Source organism: Copadichromis virginalis, linkage group LG18 (genome assembly GCF_057382275.1).
Source record: "Copadichromis virginalis isolate Kocher_CV1m ecotype Utaka linkage group LG18, C_Virginalis_male_GT1.1, whole genome shotgun sequence".
In the NCBI taxonomy this organism is placed as follows: Eukaryota; Metazoa; Chordata; class Actinopteri; order Cichliformes; family Cichlidae; genus Copadichromis; species Copadichromis virginalis.
In genome coordinates this window covers 28827260-28853481 of record NC_140635.1, presented here as the reverse complement: position 1 = coordinate 28853481, position 26222 = coordinate 28827260, and the positions used below count along the sequence as shown (strand labels likewise).

The 26222-nt window shown below is 42.1% G+C and overlaps 1 protein-coding gene across 3 annotated transcripts; it reads right to left on the bottom strand.

Moving 5' to 3' along the window:
• Positions 1-857: 857 nt before the first annotated feature.
• Positions 858-25115, bottom strand: sugt1 (SGT1 homolog, MIS12 kinetochore complex assembly cochaperone). 3 transcript variants are annotated; one of them, XM_085438353.1, is made up of 13 exons: positions 24965-25115; positions 24817-24862; positions 24032-24122; positions 23763-23832; positions 22206-22276; positions 18377-18430; positions 15019-15047; positions 14761-14786; positions 14380-14476; positions 12910-13017; positions 4269-4359; positions 3248-3420; positions 858-1611 (listed from the first exon to the last, which is right to left on the bottom strand). In XM_085438353.1, exons 1-13 carry the CDS (start codon positions 24976-24978, stop codon positions 1510-1512), a joined length of 972 nt encoding a protein of 323 aa, XP_085294479.1. In that variant the 5' UTR covers positions 24979-25115; the 3' UTR covers positions 858-1509. The 3 variants fall into 3 exon arrangements, with proteins under 3 accessions (XP_085294479.1, XP_085294477.1, XP_085294478.1); XM_085438351.1 differs by having other exon boundaries at positions 24817-24865; positions 24965-25114; XM_085438352.1 differs by having other exon boundaries at positions 14761-14783; positions 24817-24865; positions 24965-25113.
• Positions 25116-26222: the final 1107 nt, after the last annotated feature.

The following is a 26222-nucleotide window of genomic DNA, read 5'->3' as shown; positions in this document are numbered from 1 at the left end:
ATCGGCGAGTTTACTCGGGATCACCCTCTCTTCTCTTTTCCGCTCAAAAACAGTTTTGAGAAGTGTCACGTCTGGCAGCTGCTCCAAAGGGATGAGCAGAAAGAAGTTTCCAGAGTTCTTTAATGTGAGAGTTGCAGCTCTAGAACTCTTTAATGAGACTAAAGACTCTGTAGCCGTCACGCTCCCAGATCTTACCCACGATGCAAAGCGCTTAGCTCCTTTTGATGTCACGGAGCTGCCTCGGGCGGGGGTAGGGGGTAAGGATGGGGGCGGTGTATTTGTGTGTGTGTCAGGGATAGCGAAGGAGTGTGTTAGTGTGAGTGTGTAAAAAAGTGTTACAAAGCTAAGAGTTCCATCCAGAGTCACAAATGGGCGTTTGATCGTCACGAGAGATGAAACGATGTGTGATGAATTTAACACTTAACTCAGTGTGAGAGGCTTGATGATGTGGTTAGGAGGCTGATCCATATTAATGCTCTCTTGCCTCGGCAGGACGCCCCCTCACAGTTTCGGCTGCCGCATATATGCGATAGGAGGACAGGGGAGGCGCCCGCTCCCCTCACATCTCCCCTCTGTAAATCACCGCTCCACCTCAGGGCCGCATCCTCACCTGCAGCTCCGAGCTCCTCCACTCGATACCAATCGAAACCCGCAATACATAAACCATATCCTCAAGCTGTCAACCGTATCTCAACTGCCTGAGCTCATATCAGTAATACCACATTTCATCGCTCCCAGCACATAATCACAGAGCACGGATCCCTGTTGTAATGTATTGCCGTTTTTGTGTTTGAGCGAGACTTTTCCGAGCTGCTCGAAAACGGTTTCCGGGAGACAAGAAACCATAAAACACGGGGCAAAGTTTGTGAGCCAAATCTTTTATTTACACCGAAGCTTGAATCCCACAGAGAGAGAGAGAGACCGGTGGCGAGCCAGACATGTCGCACACTTTCCAGATAAGTTGTTTTGCAGAGGACTGCTGTTTTTACAGAGTGCAAAAAAGAGGAGGAAAACAAAAAAAGCATGATCTGTGAAACACAATCAGTTGGTTTAAAGGTAGTGTTCACAAATGTTTTAGCAACTTTTTTATACAAGTACTAATATTGCAAAGTCACAGAAGGCTCCCAAATATAAAGGCTGTGAGTGATTAGGAGGGGCGGGGGGAAGTTGAAGTGAAGCGCGTCAATTTTAAGCCCGATCTCAGTTCCCTTTTGAGTTCATTGGCCTTTAAAAGAAATCAGGTAATGTTGATCATTCCTTTCAACAGATCATCTTAATTAACCGAATATATATTGCAGAGAAGAGGCCATATGTAGTTTGCTTGGGTGATGGTGGGAATGCTTGGCTCCCTGCACTTAGTGACAAACACGAAGAAGAGGCGAAGCAGTGGCCAGCCATGCAGGCTGCAGGGCGGCGACGACGAATCCCGCTGTAGCTCAGGTGGACAGACGTCAAGAAAGATGATGAACTGAGGTGGGGGAGGGGGAGTCATGGCGAAATAGGGGACGCTCAGAACTTCTTATACTCTGCATCATCGGGCGGTTTCACTTCCACTTTCTTGTTGGCTACATCTCCCCAGTTGGTGGTCAGGACCGTACCAGCTGACTCCATCTGCACAAAGAGGAGAAGTCACAGGTTTTCAGTAGCAGTTATGCAACACTTTCTCTCTGCTAGTGAGCCTCAGGTAAGTCCACCGCAGCACAGCTGAAGTACAAGGTGACTGGTAACCGTTTAACTTTTCATTGTCCTGATGTTTTGTAACAAGAACTCGTGTTTAAGATGTTTAAGCTAAATGCAGAAATGACAACTGATCACACCGAAGCACGGCTGGCTTCAGGCTGTATGCTGGAAATGACAGTAAATACTTTTTTCTCCAGCATCATGAGATCATATCGTTAATGAATGCCCATCCGTGCCTTCATCCATCAACATTTGGCTGCAATCATACACACTTCCTTCATTACACTTTAATACACGCTCATTAACGAGACAATCTGTTCCTGCTGCATCAATCAACCCAGTGTGTGTGTGTGTGTGTGTGTGTGTGTGTGTGTGTGTTCACTCAATATAATGAGAATTGTGTAAATAATTACTGATGGAGCTTTGCATTTTCATAGCACCGCTAAAGCTTTAACTAAAGAAAATGAGAGCATTTTTTTTTTAAATCTGGAACTTATTCTGATAATTGTTGCGAGCTCCCCCAATTAGATGTTTGTGTAAGTCTGTGGGTTGCTGTCAATTAGGCATGCTAGAAAACTAACAGTCAACAACAAAAGTTTATTTGAGGGGCCAAAAGTCAAATTTATAATTGTCTTGGTCAGTTCCAATTAATGATTTTGCTTTTTTGGGGGGCCAAACATCTGACCTGCCAATTACAATTTTGGGCCATTGTCTTTCCAAAACCTAACAGAGCTGAGCGAGTCTATACACGGACTGGAGGAACCAATGAGGTAGATCACTGGCATTCTTTAAAAACAGAAACAATACCCCAGTAATGCAAATGATCGGTTGAGGATCTACAGCAACAACACTGAAATATTCAACCGATTTTTTTTTCTTCAAAAGACCTGATATGTTATTTGCTAATTGGCCGACTTTACATCTAGTCTGGGTTAGTTAAGCCGTCCCAGAGCTGTCAGCTAGCATAAACTCTTAATTTCCTTCAACTGCTTCCAGAGACCAGAGCTCTGTGTTGTTGTCGGTCAGTGGAAAGTGTTTAAAATAAGATTTTTTTTAATTAAAAGAAAGAAAAGTGCAAAAAAAAAGAAATGTTTTTCTGTTCTCTTCATGACTTTAATTCTGATTCAAAATAATAAATTATCATTAAATTATACAAATAACAGCACACATTAAAACAGGTTTTTACATGTATTAATGTGTGCAAACGTAACACATTAGACTGCAAAAGCCTGTAAATATGATGTCCTGTGGCAGCAGCTAACAGATTGGATCGATTTAGGTTAAAAGTGTAACTGATTTAAAAATGAAACAGGAAGGGCCAGACGTGGGCTGCTCAGGCTACAAAGATTGAACTTATTGACCTCTGTTATGCGTCTCAGAGTCCACTTCAAATAAAAGGTGGCCATCTAGGCAGACACCAATACACCGATTCTACGATGGAGGCGGTGAGGAAGGAAAATTAAACCTTTCCTTTTAGAACTGAGAAGAGATCGTTTTTGCGACCACGCACGTGTACGACTGTTTTCAGTGTGAAACACGCGTAACGCAAGTTAAACATAATACTCACAAAGGATTTGTTCATGGCTCGTTTGACCTCGTCTGAACCGTCCGAGTAGATCTGCTGGAAGAGCTTGTTGAGTGCCGCGTCTCCCTCCACCTGCTCATTTTTCTCCTCCTCGTTTATCTCCACCACCAACTTGTCCCACTTGCAGGTGTAGTGGGACGATGTGGGGTACTGGTCTGATGAAGAAAGAAATCTTTAAATTCCATCAGAGCCCAAAATAAAAAGAGCTCACTGCTTTTGTGAAAACACTTCAAATGTTCATTAACATTTTTAATTAAATACGCTGACTTTTATCATCCAATCACAGCGCACAGACTCAACTGTCAGCTCGTAACCAATTTCACTCTCCTTGCCACCGAATCATCCGACTTAGATGGCGAAGAATCCCATTGTGATTGGATTTCTATATTTTTCTGGATGCAATACACCCACCATAATCCCAACAAGAGATGGCGGGATGGGGGGGAGAGCAGGAAATGTAATCCAGACGCAGATTTACATAAATACAGCAGCAAAATGCACAGCAGACAGATTCAGGCCAAGTGTGGACAAACTGAGATGCAGTGCCATAAAAATAAAATGTCAAATATGATGTTTAAATGAAACCGCAGTCCAATTTAAAAGCAAGCGCTAATAAACAAGATGTCCAAGAGAATGAGCTGGAGGGAAAAAAAACAACATAGTTTGGCTCCCCACTTAACTTTTACTCCCCCTTCAAACACACACTTACATAAGTAATTAATCCTGTCAGTAATAGGAATGTGTGGGTTAAAATACTGAGTCATATTCCGCTGTCATACCTTTCCCTCTCACTGCCCACTTTCGCCGTCAGACTAATGAAAGACTCTAAGCAGGGCTCGACTGCCCACTCTCATTTTAGTGCAAAACAGACAAACACAGGAGCTTATATTGATCTTTGCAGAGAGAGGGAGAAATAAGAAGGGAGAAAAGGAGAGACACAGGAGAACAGTCTGGTGGTGGGAGGTGGGGTGGAAGAGGGCAAATGTCGAAGCTGCGGACTGACTTGGATTGAAGTGTTTGACGCTGGACTCGTGTCCTTCTCCCTCCAGCTTCTCCCATCTGACGGCTTCCGTCTTCTTCATCTTGATCTCCACCTGACGGAGGAGAAGAGGAGGAAGACACGAGAGGAGAAAAAGGGAGTTAACGATTCTTAAAAAGAAGCAAAAAGAAAGGAAAAAAAAAAACGTTGTCTTTGGTGCGTAGCACGAAAATAACTCTTCCACTAAAGTGGCAGCTTAAAAGTTCGGGACATCAGATCATTATTGAGGCCGGAGAGACCGGCTTGTTCAGCGCCGCCGTCAACTTTGTGTGTGTGTGTGTGTGTGTGTGAGCGGGAGAGAGAGACACATCAGGGATATGCGGGGACACAGCTCAATCTCAAACCTCACTGACAGACATACTGCACTAACGAGATGCCTGTCAGCCAGAGGGGCCAGTGTGAGAGACGGAGCGTGGGGGGGAGGAGGGCGGGAGATCCTAATTCCACACAGCAGCATCTGATCCGAATCATTACACCGGGAGAACATGGTAGAGGAAGAAAACAATGAGGGGAGAGAGGACATGGACACATGCTTTTAACACTGAGCCACACTGACAGGGCACATAGCAGCAAGACACGCGAGCAGCAGCTCCATGCGTCCCCCCGCCTCCCACAAACCTTCCACACACACACAGAGTCCACTTTCACCCATTAATGGCGCGTGTGTTTGATATGTGTGCATGTGAAAGACAGAGCTGGTGATGTCGGCGCAATTAAGGAACATTTCTGCTCTGCTAGGCGATGTGATTATTCATTTATGAGGGTGCCAAGAGAGGAGGTTAGGGACGGGGAGGCAGGGAGGCTGACTGACACGGACTGAGGTGTGAGCGAGGGGAGCAGATTGAGGGAAATGAGACAGTACGACCGCTGCTAGCTTCTCCGCCGAGGTGATGAGCTAGTGCGAGTGGCTTTACACTGATAGATCGCTTTGGTGTGTGTCAGCGCTTTCTGCTCCACAAAGGGCCTCGTGCACACGGCGAGGCATCTGTGCAGTGTCCGAAATTAACTTTTGGGCTCAGCTGCAAAGGGCTGAACAGCTTAAAAAAACAAACAAACCCCAAACACAAGGTGTCCCCTGAGAATACAGGTTACTGCTGGAATAATTCATTGCCGTTTTAAGCAGACCAGCCGGATTGTGCGAAAAGGGAGAATTCTTAATTTCTAGTACACCGTCTACTCACCCCCAGGTACTCGCACACACACAAAAGCTGGTATGCTTCAAAAGAAGTGCCTGTCAGAAAGTTTCTAAGAATTAAAAAGAGGTTCGCATCCCACAATTTCTTTTGGAAAAAAATGTCAATTTAATATTGACGCACGATTCAAGCGCCGATTCTGTTTTGTTACTTTCTTCACTTTTTGTCACTGCAAAGAATTGCAACAGTTTGAACATCTTCCAAGTGAAGTGAGGCAGCCTGAAAACGTGCATTGTTTTCGGCATATGCAAATTGCTCATTGTGTCTCGCCCCTCATCTCGCGCATGTTACGCAACCATCTGTGGAGCAGCTTAATCCTCGGGTTGGCATGTAACTCTTAATCAACTTATCAGTAGGAACATGAAGAGCTGTGCTGGGAGATATCTGATTCTCTCAAAAATCACAGCCGCTGTGACGCTGTGTGAAATAGAAAATAAAGACAGAATGAAGGCATTTGGTAATTATTTAAAAGCCCAAGTTTAATTAAAAACCGCACACAGAAAACATCTTAAAAGATCAAAAACGAGAAACTGTGTCATATTTTGAATTGTCTGCTGCCTTAATAATACATGTAAAATGTATTTTGTCATTGCATTGCTTAAATAAGCAAGACCTCCACAGAAAAGGACTTTCAACGTAGCTCCACACATGTTTGAGCCAACACGCAGTTTTGGCATTTTTACTTCTGTACACCAATCACAGACTTTCAGCTTTAACAAATAAAGGGACTGCCATCAATTTTCTGAGCATCCAAAAAGGTTTGCTTTTAGAAAGCATAGCTACAGTTATCCAGTGTGCATTTTTGTTTAAAAACTTCAATTTAGCGAGCTTCACTTCCAACACCGAGCGGAAACTTCACGCACTGTAAAAGCTGGATGATGTACTCATCAAATTAGCTTGTGTTTGCATTCTAGATCATTCTCGGATGGAGAACCGCGAACTTGCCCTCCACACTGCAAAACTAAAGCATGCTGAGTGCTACAGCTTTTCGTCTGCAAAAGGCTGCACACACACATGCACACTGAGACATCAGCTCCAGTTCACTGGAAATGCAGTAATTTAAGATCTACCAGTCATACATAATTTCCTCAAAAACACAAACATATGGCCAAAAATGCAACGTAAAGAATTTTTAAATGATCCCGGAGATGTTTCTACGGTTATTTACTGAAGCTTGCCGATCAGTTAGGTTTTGCAAAAGCTCCCCACGGCATATTAAACACTCTGTCATTAAATTAGAAACCTATAAAGTTCTAAGTTTCTAAGACAGTGAAAGCAAAGGATCAAAGGCTGAGAGAATTAAATGTATTAACTTGGAATTACCAGACATAATATTTTTGTAGCGATGTGCATCGAATTGACAGTGTGTGTTTCCGTGTGTGCTCCTAGGACATACAACATTAATCTGCTGCCACATCTGCGTTTCCTAGCTTTTAAGGGACATGGCAGGCCAGGCGCAGTGTGTGTGTTTCTCTGTGTGTGTTTCTGTGTGTATGACAGGCTTGTAAAGGGATGTGACAGCAGAGCCACAATCAGGGGCCACCACCCACAGGACCCCAGAGGCTGGACTATACAATCCTGTGCTACACAGACGCACACATGCTATTTACAGAGGGGCACTGAGGTCCCATGTCGCTTGTCACATGTGTTTGTAGCCATCGTCGCTCCCCCCCCCCCCCCCCCCCCTTCCTGCTAGGGGGCCGGCATCTTCTCCCTCTTTTTCCCCAGATGCCTGCGGATTTTGAAACAAGCTCGGCTAAAAAGGACACAAATGAAATACACATAAACGTTCTTCGACGTTGACAGGCGTGCAAATTAAAGAGGGGAGACGCCACTTTAGCCGTTCGCCCAAAAGAGATGAGTTTCGAGCTGAACGAAGGAGCGAGCGCTCATTCCGATACCGCTCGGCGTGTTTGCGTGCACGCCCACGTGTGCGCGTTAGCCGTCTGTTCTGATCAAACACACTGGTGTGTAATTGGCTCCCCGTTGTCGCGGTGACCCCTGCGGTTGGAATGTTTGCCGTGATGGAGGACAGGACGAGGTCGCACTGACGATAATGTGCTAGAGATGACACGCGCGCACACGTGCACACTTCAAATAGTTCCTTTAAATGGCACAAGTGTGTGGAAAGATTACTGTTCAGCCTCTGTCATTGTACCAGAGTGAGTGAGAGTGTGTGTGTGTGTGTACGCGTGCACACCCAGCTTAGCTTCCCCCTGCTAAGTTGTCTTTAAAGACAGCGGGGAGATGAAGCGTAAACACTGTGGAGCACAGAGTGCAGGGCAGCCTGTTACAGACAGTCAGACCGACCAACATTGGTTGTGAGTCAACAGCTCTGAGGGAAATGCAGTTCGTTTTTTTAAACGCTCATTAGGGATGCATGCCAATCTGGAGAAACTTGATTTGCTGATGCCGTTGTTCATTTGAATGTTTTTATCCCCCCAGTGGCTTCCTGGCTTCAAAAGACGAAACGGCTCCAAAATATTTAAATGAGACATGCATCGAGAAAGCTGCTCAGTATTTCAGGGTTTTCTCACGCTGTCATGCGCATGGGCTCGCACACATCCAGTTTATAAAGAGTTAGGAGTTCGTATGCCATTTTAAACTTTTGAATCGCCAATGAGGGCTTATACTGTTGGAGTGATGTGTGCATGGGGAAGGGGGCCGTGTGTGCCCGAGGAGCCTACTGGACCAGGGAACAGTTGGGTCTTTGTGGGACAGCAGGAAGGTTTGAGAACACCCTCTCTTGTTATCCTGAAGGGCGGTGTTTGTGTTTCTATCCACACACACACGCACGCGCACGCGCACACACACACACACACACACACACACACACACACACACACACACACACACACACACACACACACACACACACACACACACACACACACACACACACACACACACACACACACACGGAGAGAACGACAGAAGGTGTGTTTGTCTGTGAGAGAGCCATAAAGAAATTAGCAAAAGAAAAAGGAGGTAAATGTGGATAAAGGGAAAAAAGGCCTGAAAATAAAAAAAAGACAGTAACAGTGGGTGGAGAGGGAGTCTAAGACCATCTTCAGCTGCGGTGTCTCTAAGACTGAGCCCTTGTTTAAGCTGCAACCCACGTGCACCTCTGGTATGCAGTGTCTGCTGTTGCCATGGAAAAGTGAGAAAGCGAGTAAGAGGAAATGTGGCTTTTTTTTGAAAGGGGGCAGTTTCTGTGCAGGTCAGCTTCTATTCGACACAGTGGAGCCAGTGGATGCTCACAATACAGACATCACATATATATAGAGAGACATACAGGTTATGTGGTGCTCCATTTCTATGCTTTTTGCTTCTTTGACACCATACAGTATGTAATTCCAGCACTCACCGTCGTCTACTGCCCTTTCAGTCCCCCTGTGGCCTTGCTGCAAAGTAAACTTAAATAACTCCCCTCATTGCTTTCAGATGCGCTCTGGCTCAGCTTGCTTAAAGATTTTTGTTTTGTTTATATAATACTATATCTTGTGAGACAAACCTTTTTTTGATTCGTTTTTGCTAGTGAGATATATATATTTATATATAAGTATTGATCTAACAGACAAAAACAGGCTTAATTCGATCAATCAACTGGGGGCTGAAGAAACGAGCTGTGTGCATCAAGTTGATCTGTTTAAAAGATTCACTTGAACACATTAGAAGACGCCGCCTCTGTATATGCTGGAGAACGTCTCCAAGCCTCCTCCACAAGATACCTGGATGCTCACAGTACTCTGGGTATATGCTGATCAGGCATAACATTATGACCACTGACAGCTCAAGTGAATAACACAGATTATCTCTTCATCGTGGCAGCTGTTAGTGATGGGCTATATTAGGGAGCAAGTGAACATTTAATAGCCAGAGTTGATGTGTTCGAAGCAGGAAAAATGGGTGAGGGTGAAGATTTGACAGAGTTTGAGACAAACTGATGCTGGTCAGACGCCTGGGTCAGAGCGTCTCTTGAACATTTCACACTTTCCGAACATTACCGATCTAATTCTGAGTTGCTCCTTTTCCAGTGATTTTGTTTGAGTTTGTTTGCTGGGTTTTATTTTTTGTTTTTCATTTGCTGGGCCTCTAAAATGGAAAATTTATAACTGTAGTTGTGTCACTTATACCAGAATTGCTTTGCAGCTTAGTCCTGTTCACAGAGAACAGGATTATACATCATGGGAGTGAGGTAGGTTCATCTCAATGGGTGACACCTTTTTACCAGGTAAAGTCAGACTTTTACCTTCTTGGGTGTATATCACAAACGTTCCAATCCTATACTTGGATCGGCTATCTGTCCGACGCTGGACCAAAAAGCAATATCAGATATTCTAAGAACAAGCTGATGTGTTCAGTGCGCCGGTTTTCAAACAGCCGAGCTAACACAGCATCGAGGAAGCTAACAGCACAGGGTTTGACAGTGTGGATGTATTTCGCGCCTGCAATGCAAACAGTTTCTTTGTTTTTCCTTTTCTCTTTGAACAGGACAAAAAAAATGTGTGTTATTTTCTTCTTATTTATTTTTCATCTTGTTTATCGTCGATGTGTTTTCATCAACTTGATTAATATTTCATTTTACCTTTCTGTTGTGGGCTTCACTGCACGAGTGTATGTGAGAGCAGGAAAGTGAGGCCAACACACCCATAAATGACTCACTAAAAGTATAGACGCATCACCAAGGTCACAGACTTGATTTTCATTAGAGAAGGTCTTAAAAAGCAGGCTTTTTAAGTGCGCAAACTCCATTTAAGAAAAGGCTGTTAAATGACATCTTAACGCAGGTTTACACGTCTCTTAGCGTTCACTTTGTTCAGGTCATGCAATTTCCAACAGACATGTTTGCGTTCAAAATCCTCAAAGTTAGCTGACGTAGCTAAACATAGCACAGAGGCAAGACCAAGACCTGAGCAAAGCCCAGTAATTTGCATCAAACAAACAAGAGGCGGGGTTGTTGTGGAGTGTGTTCATCAAGCCTGAATGCAAACTTAATGATAATTGTATTTGGGGGAAGAAAAAATAAATAAATCACAACACGCTTCATCAGTGCTGTTCTGTCTGCTGATAAGACATTTATATAACGCCGATGAGTAGACTCATCTTTAGTATTCTAATCATCTGCATAAATACCATTTTCATTCCACCGCTCTCTGCTTCTGTAGGTGGCTTCGGTACATTTTGTTCATCTCTTTTTCATTTCCCATAAAGGTCAGCTACCTGCAGATGGAATACTTCGGAAGATTATAATTTTATCAACTATAAGCGATAAACTTTTTCTCCATGTCGAGTCTAACTTTGGTAAGTAAACGATGAGAGTCATTTCAATGTCAAGTATTTACCCACTTTTCAAATATGTAAGACTCACACGTTAAATCTAAAAGTCAGGAAAACTGATCAAAAAATGAGAAACTTAACTCTAACGGGCTGGGTAAAAAAAAAAAAAAACACTCAAACTGTTGAGGTTCAATATTCATGCCAGAAATTTGTATAGTTCTATAATTTCTTTAGTATAAATTACATTCTGAGGAGCTGATTTCTTTAAACAAAATAACTTGAAAAAGGCAGCATCTACAGATGCTTCTTAAACAAGAGTCAAGAGAAAGAGCAAAGCTTGATGGAGTTCTGTATTGACAAGACCGGAATGATCAATGCCCTAAAAAAAAAAAAAAAAATCCCCTCATTAATGATGAAGAAAAAAAGAAAACACAACCAACCAATCAAAACAAGTCACACAGAAGGCTGTCTTTTGATCTGCAGGCTAAAGCCTGACAGGGGTCTAAACCCTGAATCAGCACACACTCAGCCAGCACACTCATTAACCCACATCTTCTATAATATACACTAATTAGTCTATAGTAAAAAAGTGCCCTTCCTACTCATTAGGTCCATAATCACCTTAAAAAGGGTTGAGGAACTCCGCGCGTACAGCCGTGTGTGTGTAGGAGTGAGGATTTGTGCATATGTGTGAATCTCCTTTTAGCTGCACAGATGAACCGCAGGAGCCGCACTGTATACAGCCAGAGTGGATTTTCTCATTTCTGCTCCAGCTGCAGTGAGCTTTACCAGCATTAAGGAATTATAGGTAGCGACAGTCTACTTTATACTGCTTTAAATCACTGGAGAGATTAAGATGTTGATCTCAGAGTGGTAACCAAAGTAATGATCGGTCACAATTTCACTAAGCTGCTTAAACTCGCATTAGCACGCTTTTCCACGTTGCCTTTTTACTGCCATCTGACACCCGCTTCATTATCTTTTCTTTTTAATAAAGAAAAGTCTGAATCCACAGAAACCAACACGCCATCCGATGCATCTGCACTTCAGAGCAATAACAACATTTCTACAGCGTGCAGCATTACTACGTCCTATTCCCTTTACAGCGGCATAAAACGCGTCCCCCGACATGTTTGATAGTCTGCTGCTTTATTGTTGAGAGGAACTATTGGCGTGGCAGGGATAAACACAGTGCTCCCAATGATTCAGAGTAAAATTCAATGACTTTTCGTTGACTTTCAAAAACTCAGTGGAAGTGTTTCTATGACCTAAAAATGTTGTTTCTTCCTCGTTTGTTTGTGTTTTTGCTACTAAAAAAAATTTGTAAAGTGGCACACAGACTTATTTTCTGCCAAAGTCGAGTCTGCTGTGTACAGAAAGCATCTCAAAGTATTTCCTGGATTCTCCGTGGCTTGAATACACCTTTTTAAAAATTCAAAAAGATTCCAGAAATGACCTGGCAATGATAAACTGTATTCTGGCAAGCACATCATCACCCCGTATGAGGCCATTTATCATCTCAGCTGTTTGAGTGTTGGTCAGCCGGGGTCACTGTGACCCCAGACTGGACAAAAAGCAAGCAGAATACACACGTCTCAATATTTTCAAAGTACATTTTACAGAACAATGGACCCTTAACACAACTGCAGGTCTGATACGTGTGGTCTGGTTCTGCTTCATGAATCGGTCTTGATTAAAAAAAGAGAACATTTAAAAAGTCTTTTAAACCTGTCAAAACACTAAAATCATTCTCAATGTAACTATGCACAGCTGCTACTGTTAAAAACAATGGTGGGAATTTTAAGTGTTTCCCCCACAAAGATGATATTTGACCCTTGACGACTGTTCTCGAACCCTTAATGACGGGTTTTGCCACCTCATTAAATTTCAACAAAGACATGGTTTGTTGACCATTGGGTTTTCCCAAGGGTAGCCCTAGTTAGAGATCACCCTCACCAAATTCTGATCACACGCAATCAATGTATGTTCTGAAGTCAGGCTTGAAATGTGACACAAACCACTCAGGGGGTAAATCTGTTTGTATTTTCCAAACTAAGTAGGTGTCCAAGGGGGAAACAGTTAAAGATTTTTTTACAGCACATTAACTCCGCTAGCTAAAGTTAAAGTGATACCTTAGTGGTGAGGATCTTGAAGCTGCTCTGTTGGGGGACAACAGGGTGTAGAAGGTGGAGGTTGAGGTTGTAGTTATCCCCTGATGGCAGCTGTATTGTGGCAGACATCTGAAGGCATCACACACAAAAGATATAAGTTATTTCCCTTTATATACTGGCATTAGCTTTGGTAGTAAACAATTTGTGAAATATACACATATGACATGGTTTTAAAGGTAGGACCATGTCCACAAAGTATAAATAATAAATAAATATGGAACCATCTGCAAGTTGGAATTGTTGCATCAGTATACAGATTTTATGGCACAGCGATCCTTAGAAAAAAGAGATAAGGGGGGGGGGGGGTCGAAGGTGTCAGAATGATCATCTGATGTGGCTGGTGTGACGGCCAGTAGTATCCTCAACCTGTCCCCCTCAGCCACACAGTGACGAGGGGGCATCAGACAGCTCCTAACGGCCTGTCACTCACTCGGGCAGGGTAGGTGGGCGGCTTGTTGTTTTAGAGGGACAGGGCTTCAGCTACGGCCCAAACCCTCACACTTCTAACATGCTCATCACTTGGCAAATGTGACACTCATGCAGTCTTGTACTTCATTCCTTTCGAATCAACAGCACACTGCCCCAGCAGTGTATTCAACTGTAATCTGCAACCTAACGCTTCACTAAAAGTGGACTTTTCTGATTTTGGACCCATAATGAATGAGGAAAAAAGAAAAAAAAAATAGTTCACTGAGGATAAAAGCTTCGAAAGTTAGCTTAAGTTGCTTTTGGGCAATTCCACAAAACTATCAAAGCCTTAATATTCATTTCAAGTTGAATTCCTGCGCTGTCTGTAGGTATACAGCTTCTGCAAACGCAGTCACCAGGGAAAATAAATGGAACCGCCGCCTTTCATCTTTAATTTCTTTTGTATACTGACCTAGTAAAAAATATATGAACTTATCTGTAGTTTGCACCATGGAAGGAGCTTAACAAGTGACTGTGTGATTCGAAGCGAGTGAACAATTTCTTTTGAAATGGGGTAAATTCAGTTTGTTATTCTATTAGGAAAGACAAAGCTGTTCCCTGGGGTGCCCCACAGTTACCCCTCGGAGAGAGGGAAAGAAGGCAAAAGGCAGAAAGTAAAAGAGTAAGAAAGAGTAAGAAAGGGAGGTTGTCCCTAGAGGGTTCTGCAGCTGATCCTAGATCAGTTATGCCTTCCATCTATAGACAATTAGGAGGTTGGAGAAGCTGGGGAGGGTAAATTGTTCTTAGATCTGTACTTTGGGGGCAATGTTAACAAGGCACCACTGGAGGCATAGTTGGGTCCATGGGGAGTGTGTGTGTGTGTGTGTGTGTGTGTGTGTGTGTGAGAGAGAGAGAGACCCATCTAATGGGCCCCCCTGAGGAAACACCCAAGAGCTAACCCATCTCTGCTCCACACACAGAGCAAACAGAGACTCAACACAGCATTCAAGTGTGTGTTTATACCTCCTTTTCCATGAAGCTGACATGCACGCCATCCTTGGGTACATTTTTCACCATCACTGTGACAATGACTTGCGATTCTGTTTGGTACCAGTCGTGCCTGAAAGACAAACGATTAAAACACAAGAATTAACGGCACAGGAAGACTTATTTGAATTTGACCCCTTAATCCACTTATCGCGACAAAAATGGAGATTTCATGCATAATAATAATAATTTTAAAAAGCAGCCATCTTCATTAACATATATTTTCTGTGTACATGGGATTTACATTTTTATAAAGAAAGGGGCTGCTTTGAAGCACTGAGGCTCGGTTGAATATTAACTCTGTATAATAAATAAACAGCAATACCAGATAGGGCGTATTTACATTTGTGCACTTACTTCACAGGTGGAGCCGCTGGTGTCTGCTGGGTCATTCAGCCCACGAGACGAGATGACAATTAGAGAGGAGGACGTGGTGGGAAAGCAAATGGATGAGACAGAAAAGCACAGGAACGAGGAGGGGGGGTGAAAAAAAGCCATAACAACAACAACAAAAGAAGCTTAGTATGGCTTCCTTGTTTGAAGCCAAAGCGTGGACAAAGCCGTGCTGATGCTGAGAGCAACAATGCCCCCAGGTGGCCTCAAAGAGAAACTCACCGTGTTGACGTTGTTGTTTTGTGTCTTATCTGTAGGGGAAAAAGGAAAAAAGGTGGGCTTTCAGCTCGAAACATTTAATACACCCATAACTGGCTTCACTGATCTCTGTTAAAACATGACTATTAGATTACTGGATAAGAGCAGAGGTTCCAGCGCCAATTTTAAATGTATCTATAGGTGAATAACGGACAATAGGCACAACACAACATAAACAGACACACACATACACTCTCTGAGCCTCTCCACCAGTTTGTTTACTGGTCTAGCCACGCCCATTAAAAGCCCTGTGAGCCAGAGCGAGCCCAAACACCGTTTACCAGCATGCTGTCATACATTATTCACAGACTTCATTACATAGATAGATGAGATGATAGGAGGCGTGTTAATGTTGTCTTAATGAGGTCGAGCTTGAAGTGACAAGGAAGGGGGGGCTGCTTGTGTGCGACTGTGTGTTCTGATGCATGCGGGGTTCCACATGTGATGGAATAACCAGGTGCTGTGTGTGTGTGTGTTTGCTCGCAGTGTAAACAGTCACCAGGAAAAAAAAAAGAAGAAAAAAAAGAGGCTGTTCCCGGTGTGAGCAGTAAGAGTGTGTGTGTATGCTGTCTGCAAGCCGGCTTATCAAAGAGGCTGGGTCTCATCGGGGGCTTTCAAACATCAGTAACGTTAACTCTGATGAATCACGCACTCCTGGGAGTACGTATGCACGCGGGTGTGAAGCGTGTTTGTCAAAACTCATGCTCTTGTTTACTTGAGATGATCCAGAGGGCCCAGGCATCAGCAGCAAACAGAAACACACCACGCAGACATGGCATGCATCTTTTATTGGACTAAGCAGCTCAGCCTCCACCACTGTGAGCGCATACTGTAGATCCATGGACGTGTGCGTGCTCATTTGTTTGATCAGATGGGCTGATCTGCTCCCTGACTGTGCCATTTAGCTGCGCGTTTGATGGCAGGCAGTAAATAGGATATACTGCACAAGTTAAAGTTTGCAAGTCTGAAGCTTGTTTGAACTAAAAGTACCCCAGGCAATTTTGTTTACTTACATTTAGGGTGTTACAACACAGATTCCTCCCCCACACCCCCACAACTTCAGATGCATTATTACTGGTCAAAGTTCAATAAAACTACAGTGTTGTGCAAAAGTCTTGAGCCCCCTATAATTTCTTTATATTTTGCTACAAATAGGTCCAGTTGTTCACTGAAACATGGAAACCTTCACTGAAAAAGGCAGCTTTATTCTTCAGCACAGCCTGAACTTGTTTTTTTGTCATTTCTGTAAGTCAGTAATGTTGAGGTTTGGGCTCTGGGGAGGCCAATCCATGACTGACAGTGTTCCACTGTGTGTTTTTCTATCCAGCCATGCTTTTACTGCATTGACAGTGTGTCCTGCTATACAATGAAGCTGTTGTCAATCAAATGCTTTCCAGATGTTACTGCATGGGGGCTCGACATCAAATAGTACTTTTCTGTGTTCATAATTATATGAATATTAAGCAGATTTCCAGATATTCAACATGACTCCAGTTCTGCAGCACTGACTGCTGTACATACTGGCAATGATTTGAATCATTTGATTCAAAAAAATTTGAAAAATTGGATTTGATTTCCACATCTCTCAGGTCCTGTGTCAGGTCTTTTCCTATTTCTTTGGAACAGCACATTTTGATACTTTTTATCTTATCTGTTTTTAATCAAACACACAAAACACACTGTGCACACGATGACAAGTTTTCTGACAACAGCTCTTCAGGATTCACCTTGTTAGTGTGAAAATGTCAGACTGTGTTATCATTGGCATTTTCTGAAGATTCAACTAAAGAAATGGAAATAAAATGTGTTTTTGTTACAGAGTCCTAATGGCAAAGTGCGTACAGACTAGGGCTGCCACAAATGATTATTTTGATAGTCGACTAGTCACCGATTATTTTTGAGATTAGTCGACTAATCAGATCATGCATCCATTGGACGTAAAACATACAGCTTATTGCACCAGCATGCATCTGCTCTTATAGAACTATCATTAGCTTACAGCTTTAAGTGTTTAAGGTATGTGCTAACTAAAAATAAAGTTTCAGTGAAGTTTAATAAGTTAGGGAGAGTTTAATAAACTCCTTGCAATCTAAAATATAACGGGACACCGGAGTATATTCTCGAGCATCTCACTCACACTTCTGATAATCAGCTGTCTGTTTGACTTTTATTCAGCTGTGTAAAAACTATAACTTTAATCTCAGCCAAACCGATTTACTCAGGAACAAATAAAATACTAAAAAAAAAAAGCCAACAATAACATTTTTAAGTTATCTAAGTGACTTATATATATTTAACCTGAGAAGCGAAAGACGGCGGTGGGTTTGAAAACGATTTTCTGAGAGTCCGGTGTTCTCACGGCGCTAGCGAGCCTTGCCCCCGGCTCGCTATCGAGCTAGTGGGTAACAGACGTCTCTGAAAACGTCGGAGCGCTTTTGAAAATATGTGGTGTCTTGATAAACTGAGCAGATATTTGAGGTTTACACAGCTACATTCTCGCCTGAAAATATGTTAAACGTTTATTTTGTGACCCAGAAAGAATAATAAGAGTAATATTAAAACTAACTAGCTGCCGCCATTGTTGGAAACTGAGCTGGGCCGCGCCATGAATTCTGGGACACAGCTGCTTCTTCTTCGGGGTTTAATGGCAGCTGGCATCCTTGTACATGCAGTGCTGCCATCTTCTGTTTCAGTCCGTTATTACACTCTTAAATCCTACTACTCATTCCTGCATCCTTTGTGATCTTACAAAGCTTCAAACGACGCGTCGACTATTAAATCAGTCGTCGACGATTTTGATAGTCGACGTAATCGTGACTAGTCGACTAATCATGGCAGCCCTACTACAGACAATTAAAAATACTTGCAGTGACCAGTGCTATCCCTCAGCCTCTTAGACGATGCACCTATAATATCAATTTGAAAATCCTATATTGCCTCATTCTCGAGTTATTGTGTTCACAATCTTGGGTGCTCATGCCACCCGCCCACCGGGGTGACGACAAACCCCATCAGCCTTTTTTGGCTGTGGGGTTAAAATTGCTCTTTGCCAAGTTGTCTGTTATGTGTAGATATGTCACTGCTTCATCCCTTGATTTAGATGCATTTTGCATGTGTAAAAGATTCACTGGTCAAGTGTTAGCTTGAAAGAATAAAACCTGATTCTTCTGAAAATTGTTAGGTACAAGGAGTGGACTGAAAATGAGTGAAAAAGTAGCCAATGTCCAAAGAGAAACTTTGAAAGACTTTCAGAAAGCCTGATGAGCCATTGCAAACAATGGCTGGATTAAGACTTTTGCACAGTACAGAGAGAGCTACTTACTTTCCATCATCTCCTCACACCGCTTGATCCAGACCTCAAAGGTTTTGTCAGAATCTGCAAAAAAAGAATAAACACTTTTACATGTTTAACACTAAGTAAACACTGCAACACAAAAAGTCATTACGAAAACACATAACTGCATCATAACTGCATCAGTAGCTGGTTAAGCCGTCTCATCACCGTCTTATCACCAACAGTGATGAGACGGCTTACAGGGAGGAGGTCAGCGCCCTGACCCACTGGTGTCAAGACAACCATCTCACCCTCAACGTCGCAAAGACAAAGGAGTTGATAGTGGACTTCCGGAGGTGCAGAGAAGTACACACCCCCATCACCATCAACGGCGCTGCTGTGGAGAGAGTGAGCAGCTTCCGGTTCCTTGGAGTACATCTGGCTGAGGATCTTACGTGGTCAGTACACACAAACAAAACAGTGAAGAAGGCGCAGCAGCGCCTCTTCTTTCTCAGGAGACTGAAAAGATTCGGCATGAGCCCCCGCATCCTCAGGACCTTCTATCACTGTGCCATTGAGAGCATCCTCACTGGATGCATCACCACCTGGTATGGCAACAGCACCGCCTACAACTGCAAAGCTCTCCAGCGAGTAGTGCGGTGCTCTGAACGGATAATTGGAGGTGAGCTTCCCTCCCTCCAAGACATCTACAGGAAGCGCTGCCTGAGGAAAGCGGGGAGGATCATCAAGGACTCCAGTCACCCCAGCCATAAACTGTTCAGACTGCTTCCATCAGGAAGGAGGTTCTGCAGCATCTGGTCCCGTACCAGCAGACTGAGAGACAGCTTTTTCCATCAGGCCATCAGACTGCTGAACACTTCATAGACACCTCAGCTTCACTATGGGAACTGCAACACTATGCACTCCACACTGTATATAAATGCCACTTGTTTTGCACATATTCAACTCTGTATATTTTATATATTTTATTATTATTATTATTTATTTATTTTTTTTTTACTATTTAATTTGTAAAAATGTGTACACACACACACACACACACACACACACACACACACGTAGGAAAATATTTAGTATACACATCCAGAAATGCATATACTATTATATATTGTACATATATTTATTAGTTTCAGGTTGGCCATTCTTGTATTTTGCTCGTTTGTGTTGTTGTGTTTGCACATCTCTGTTGCTTGTGGGGCTCGCACACAAGAATTTCACTCGCATGTGCTGTGCCAGTGTGCCTGCACGTGTGATGTGACAATAAAAGTGATTTGATTTGATTTGATTTGAAAAGTCATTACGAAAACACATAACTGCATCAGTAGCTGGTTACTCAAGTCTCAAGTGCTTTAAAGAGGACATGAAACACAACACATACAAAGGCTACTTTATATCACAGTCCTCATTCATAAAGTGCTTTACAAAACTGAACATTACAGCTAACAGGTGGACTTTCCCGATCACTTTTGTGCTATCCGCCCTTGGTGCTGTATGTAATCCCTTAAAATGATTTTTATTGTTAGTGTCCTTATTTTCCTCTGAGCCATCAATTCCGTCACCTGTTAGTTAACATAAACTAAGTCTATTAGCCGCACCAAACCAACCACGTGACATAACGTTTCGTACTGACTGAGGATGGCGCTACACGTGTTCTCAAAACTTTAACTTTAAGCACTTATTTCTTAAATCCAGCTTAACAGACAGAGTTACATCTATGTCAGTTTTTGAGAGCAGGGCTCCGTGAGTTAAATTAGCCTTTATGTGTGTAGCATTTCATGTCCCCTTGAAGTTAAGGCCAGTCAAGGTTGAAGGTATTCGTTTCAAGGCATTTCATCTAAATCAGGAAATCACTCATAATCTGACCTGGTAAGCAGATGTCCAAAAACACTGTACATGCCCGAAGAAGGTAGTTGGAAAATAAAGTTCTTGCATCACAGCAATGTTTGTTTGTTTTTTGTTTGTTTTTAACTGTGCATTATTTTAAGTCTTTCTTCATCTCCCACTGATTTACTTCTAAAAACAAATTCACTAACTGCTCCTTGAAGACACTCGGGCAACTTGCCAAACTGCCACTAAAGCCCTAATCAGTCAATGCTCCATAATTTCACCTGTGAGAAGCACAATGACAGCTTGTACTGCAAGGAAATATTTGTGTACAATGTGCTTATCAAACACTGAAGCCTAACTAACATTAATGCTTTAGTATCACTTTATTCACACTATGCAGGCCAGCTATACTTAACTGACTGTATGCTGGAGAAGTTTAATTATTCTGGAACATTCCTTCCCATGTAAAGACTTTACTTGCGTGGGGTGACCAGCTAAATCAATAGTGGCCGACTGGCGACTGAGTTTAGCATAATTTAATTTTTTTTTTTTTTTCATATGAAGTCCAACTGAAGGCACCGAGTTCATTCATAAAATGAGAGACAGCTAAACATATAGTCCTGTTATACATTTGTCACCAAGTACTGGGAAAATACTTGTAAAATAATGTGCAGCCGATCCAATTCCCAAAATGTTCAAGCACTCTTTTGGAACAGTGTTAGTGGGATTATTGCAATACTGGAATTTGGAAAAAAAAAAATACACCACAACTCTGAGGACATGTTAGATTTAGATTTAAAAAAGACAAACCTGAGACAGTGAAGTACACTTGCTTTAAGACTTCTAAAGGAGGATCCAAACAGGAAATGTTTGGCCTGTGAAGTATGCCTTGTAGCTGACGTTTGGTCACTAGCAGTCATTCCAGGTACTGGTCATCAAGGTAACCCCTAAATTTATTACTAATCTGTCATATGTCCATCAACGGGATCCTTTGTTATTCGATCTGTTGCCTTAAAGTTGAGAATAGTTTAACACAGGACAAGCCACCTCATGTTGCCAGCAGTTATTTCACCAGCCATGGCTTTAAGTTACTGGATGTCACTGACACTGACTGTCTGTGGTCTGTGTAGTCACCTCCTGTATGTACACCTCTTTAAGATGGTGTATTGGTCTAGAAGCCCCTGAGACTGAAAAAAGAAAAAAAGAAGGAAAAAAAAAGCCCAGTACTGTGTGTTAAGGACAACCGTCAGACGCCATTCACAGCACTAATACGTAGCACTAATACAGTTCTCATGGTGGGTTTTCATTTGATTTACTGCGTTGGGCAAGCACAGGTGATACCACTGTAATGCCTGTTAATGCTAATGGTTTCCAACTATTCCACTGCTCTCCATGTGGTAACGACATGCAAAGATTTGGAGCAATGCATCTGCAAATATGTTGAACTACCCAAGCACCAACTACACACATGTGAAGGACACAGAGGCTTTTCTAATGTAAAAACTGAATGGAGAGCGGGGAGTTTGACCACATCATCGAATTACAGTCTACATCCAAGCCTACTCAGACTTGACATTCTGTATTCAAATGGTCATCACTTTGTTATTTTATCTGTATGAAACTGTCACAGTTTCATAACTGTCTGTCACAAACCGCAAAATAATGCTGCTGTTATGGTAAGATTACAGTAACCTTGACCTCAGATGACCAAAACCTATGCAGTTCATCCATAAGACCAAGTGATCATCTGTGCCAAATACGAGAGAAAAAAAAAAGGAAAAAAAAAAAAGGTTTGTTCTCCAGAATGTGACGCATGGATGTAAGATGTCCAAAAACATAATGCCTTTGGCTAAGGTGGTCGTCACTGTGTAAGTCATAAAAATAAAAAAAAAGCCCTAAAGATAAGGCCCAAAATTTAGCCATGAAAACAATGAGGAGAGCAAAGTGGACAGGACACTGCTGCGAACAGTAGTTGGTACACAGTGAAATTAAGGAACCTGCACTTGAGGCCAAAATGAGCTGCACTCACCGTCCAGTTGGTGTCCCTGAGTGAAGGCTGCATGCGCTGACTCATAGTTGTTCAGGTGATATTCGGCTATTCTGCAGTTGGGCGAGAAAAACATGCCACATGAACTTAGATCAGACAATCTTGGAAAAATAAACGCAGCTTTATCTGACAAACAACATCTGTATGATTTACCGTGTTAAAGCAAAATGTTTTGGTAGTTTTTGTGGATTAACTTCTGAGGAAGCGCAGAAATCAGACTTTTTACTAGTATAACTTTAAAAGTTTCCGACAATTCTTACATTGCAAGGCGTAAAACGTTAAGTTTTACATAATGCAACCACACCAAACTTATATTGTGACCACGTAATAAGAACAATAAAGAAAAAAAATATAAAACATAGTTACAAATTGCTTTACAAAACATGATAAATATATAGAAACAAAGAGGCAACAAATTAAAACAAGGCATAAAATCTGAACATGCTGTGTGAATAACAGGTGAATAAACACAACAAAAAGAAATAATAAAGGGGCAGTAAAAATAGATTTTCTATGAAAACACTCAAACACCTATGTAATGAGGGTATTGTGGGAACCGTTAGAATTGTCTGACCCGACAAACGCAGCCAGTCGCTCAATTAATACCAACCAACTAAATCGACAGTGCGGGTAGGATTAGCCCATGCATGGTTTTAAAGTAACAACAAATACAACTTTAATAAAAGCTTCAAATCAGCTCAACTTTAAATCACTTTGTCTTGTCTCTGTGAATTTGTTTTGAATGAGATGAAGGCGGGTGACTGAATTTTGTCTGAGACCCGAGTAGAGTGGATTACAATAGTTCAAACATGATGAGACGAAGGCCAAGATGACTCCTCCAAGGCCCGCTTGACATGAAGAATGTGAAAAAGCACGACAGTACGACCTTGGTGACTTGTGTGTCAAAACAAAGCTTTAACTGAAGTTTGTTTGATGGACGAGGACAGGTTTTCAAAATTTTCCTTTATGTTAGAGGTCAGGTTTGGGGTGTGGGGGGAGCACTGAACAAAAGGCCTTCAGAATTGAAATCACTGAGCTGAAAGACATTTTGTGACAACCGTCAGATAACATCAGAAACATGAGCCATACACAGCATGTTATATCCCATCTTGTCAATAAAGCTGGCTGTGCGTTTGTGTCAGAAGGGATAATTTTTTAATCAATTAAACTATATGTTTTAATTATTATTTTTGTTAATTTACTTTTTTTTTTTTTAAAGTGGTGAGATGAACATATCAAACGGTGAATGAAGTGCAGTCTAAACTGAGCTAAACATCTGCATGCCAGGGTGGACCCCTGTGGGTTAGGTTGGTTATTCTGAATAGGCCATGGATGTGAGGAAGGCCCACAGTGTTTTTTAAGCTTTTCTTGTAGTGTAAAGTATATTTGTACATTGCTTTTAAAACTAACCACACCTGCGAGCACTATTTGGGGATTGTCCTCACTTGCCATTTTGCCCCTTTTAGAAAATTTGACCCTATGGGTGGTCAGTCAGGCTAGAAAACTGCTATGTAAAGGCGTGCATTTCACAGTCCATACCCTGTGCGCATGAAAGCAAGGGAGAGGCTGGGTTTTAGCTGTTGTGCTTTCTTGGCGTCATCAGCAGCACCTGTGGACACAAAACAAAAATAAAAAAATTACTATGTTTCTTTATGCAGTGCATATGTCCAGGCTAAGTCACATGCAATGTAAAACCTCAAAAGCTAAACAACAGGTATTTGTAATGCTCACATAATGTTCATGCACTTCATAATACATCAAAAATGCTATTAGTGTGGTCTGTTTCCACATGTGCTGTGCAGACTTACAGCTGTAGTTCTTGAGCAGTATGTGGGCATAGGCACGCTGACAAAACCACTCAGCGTTGTCTGAGTCTCCTTGTAAGGCCTCGTTAAGCTCCTGAAAATAATAACGAGGTTGCTATTATTGTATAAAGGGCTTAAAATCGTGTTTTCAGCTTCAAGAATTGTGGAAAGAAAAAAACTTCTAGAAAATGCTTAAATCGAAAGTAGCGCTGTTATGCATCTGCAACTTTCACTTTCGCAGTCGGATATCTTTACAGAACAAGCAGTTCTCCGTAAATCTATTCGAATCTGTGTTATTCCTGCAAACTGTAATGATTTTCATAATACTGCCCCGGTTAGTCACATAAATAACCGCAGATTCACCAGAGGCTTTTAAAACAGCAGAAATAAACTTCACTGGTTTAGTCTGTTCACAGTTGACACAACTTCATGTCAGGATGACAGGGCTAGTATCCAGCAAGCAGACTATTTCGAGCTAACGTTATGTAGTAATACCTCCTCACGCATGAGACATATTTAATTCTTAATGGTATTAAAGAAACAGGTGACCGTTTGATATGATAACGAAGCGATTCTGGGATTACTTTTATTCATAACTAAATAGGGCTAGCAAACACGTTGGCTAACTTCGCTAGCTTGTTGGTAATATCAGAAACACAAACACCACGGGTATTGCTCAATTTCCTTTCTAGAGTAAGTCCACTGAATTTAACGTTAAATGGACATCCTGCAAGAGCCACCGTGCATCGCGCAAACTTGTTTGTGGCTAACTGAGACTAGTGTTTTACCTGCAGAGCTTTCTGTGGATCTTCGTCAATGAAGCTATCGGGGAAGCTGCTAAAAGCAACAAAAAAGCAAGTTAGCGTTAAATAACCGAAAGAAAAGAAATGTCTGCTGCTATAAGAACAGTTCATTGATAGATTTCGATGAACTTACCGTTCGGTTGCCATCTGCTTCTGTGGATGTGCACTGTTTCTGGAGTGACAGGAAAGTTCTAGATGTGGAGACTACGAGAAACGTGATAGCGGTAACAGTTACAGCTCAAACACAGCAGAGAGCCTGTCAACATCCGGCTGCGCACAGCTCATACTGCCTCTACTCCCCCTAAAGGCCCGGAGGAGTTATTGCAAAATAGCGATAACTTCTTTTTGTTTGTTTTTTTGTTTTTTTAAGGAGACGATTTTCTGGACAGCGAATTAGGCCGCAGATCTGTCAAAGAATAGAAACGTTTAAATTGAAACTGGGTACGGTCAGCCACCAACAAATTTATAATACCATTAATGAAAATAAAAATGGGGTTAATATAATATAAACACAAAAGACTAAGACTTTCTCAGACTGTCAGGACACATAAATGATACAATATATCAAAGAATTACGGAGACATGGCTAAACTCAGTCAGACTTCAGTCAGACTTCCTGTGAGAGCTGTGGTACAATGAACCTATTATGTGAGCACAAAAATGTCCAGTGATTCATTGGGAGGATGAAATGCTCCAACATCAGCTGGATCTGTAATCAGACAGAGAACAACGGAAATAAGACAGAGAATCGGCTGTGGGTTGTAATGTTGACAAATTTGTGTTGCACGTCTCTTTAAGGAAATAATGCAAGACTGTAAAAGACATCCATTCTAGGTAGTCGTGTGCATTATTAACGTTCACATCTGGAAAACAAGGGGTAAAGTAGCTATTTGATCAAAAGATAACTACCAGTTACACTGCATGTGTTTAAAAATATTGTTGCTGATCTCAGGAGGAGGAAAACATTTGGACGGAAGAATACTCCTCTTCCCTGGGACATTTTAAGTATTTAGTGTTATCTATCCTTGTACATGCTTTATGTATGTGTAACATGTAACATCCTGTTGCGTATGTCCACAAAGACCAGCAGGTCAACTGATCACAGCCGGTACACTAAGAAAATCTGCTGGAGCTCACAGAAGAAATTATTGTGAGTTCTCATTCTTTTCCCCACACTAAACCTCTACAGTGGATTTTGGGGTTTCCCCATGTGCAGAATCCACTTTAACCCTCTCGAGGCAGGCAGTGCCAATTTGAAACAGTTAAAAACTAACAACCTGATTACCCCACATACACATTTTATGAGTTTTTTTTACTCAGAAGTACCACTGCAGGACTTGGTTGTGCATTAGCAACAAAAAGTTTAATTTGAGCCTGAGAGGGTTAACCCC

Bases quoted from the DNA above. Each gene is read 5' to 3' on its own strand.
- sugt1 (XM_085438351.1), bottom strand. The intron at 18,431-22,205 runs GTGAGTGCAGCT...CTTTTTTTGCAG, and splicing joins TCAGGGACACCAACTGGACG to ATTCTGACAAAACCTTTGAG. The intron at 15,048-18,376 runs GTAAGTAGCTCT...TTTCCCCTACAG, and splicing joins GTGTGAGGAGATGATGGAAA to ATAAGACACAAAACAACAAC.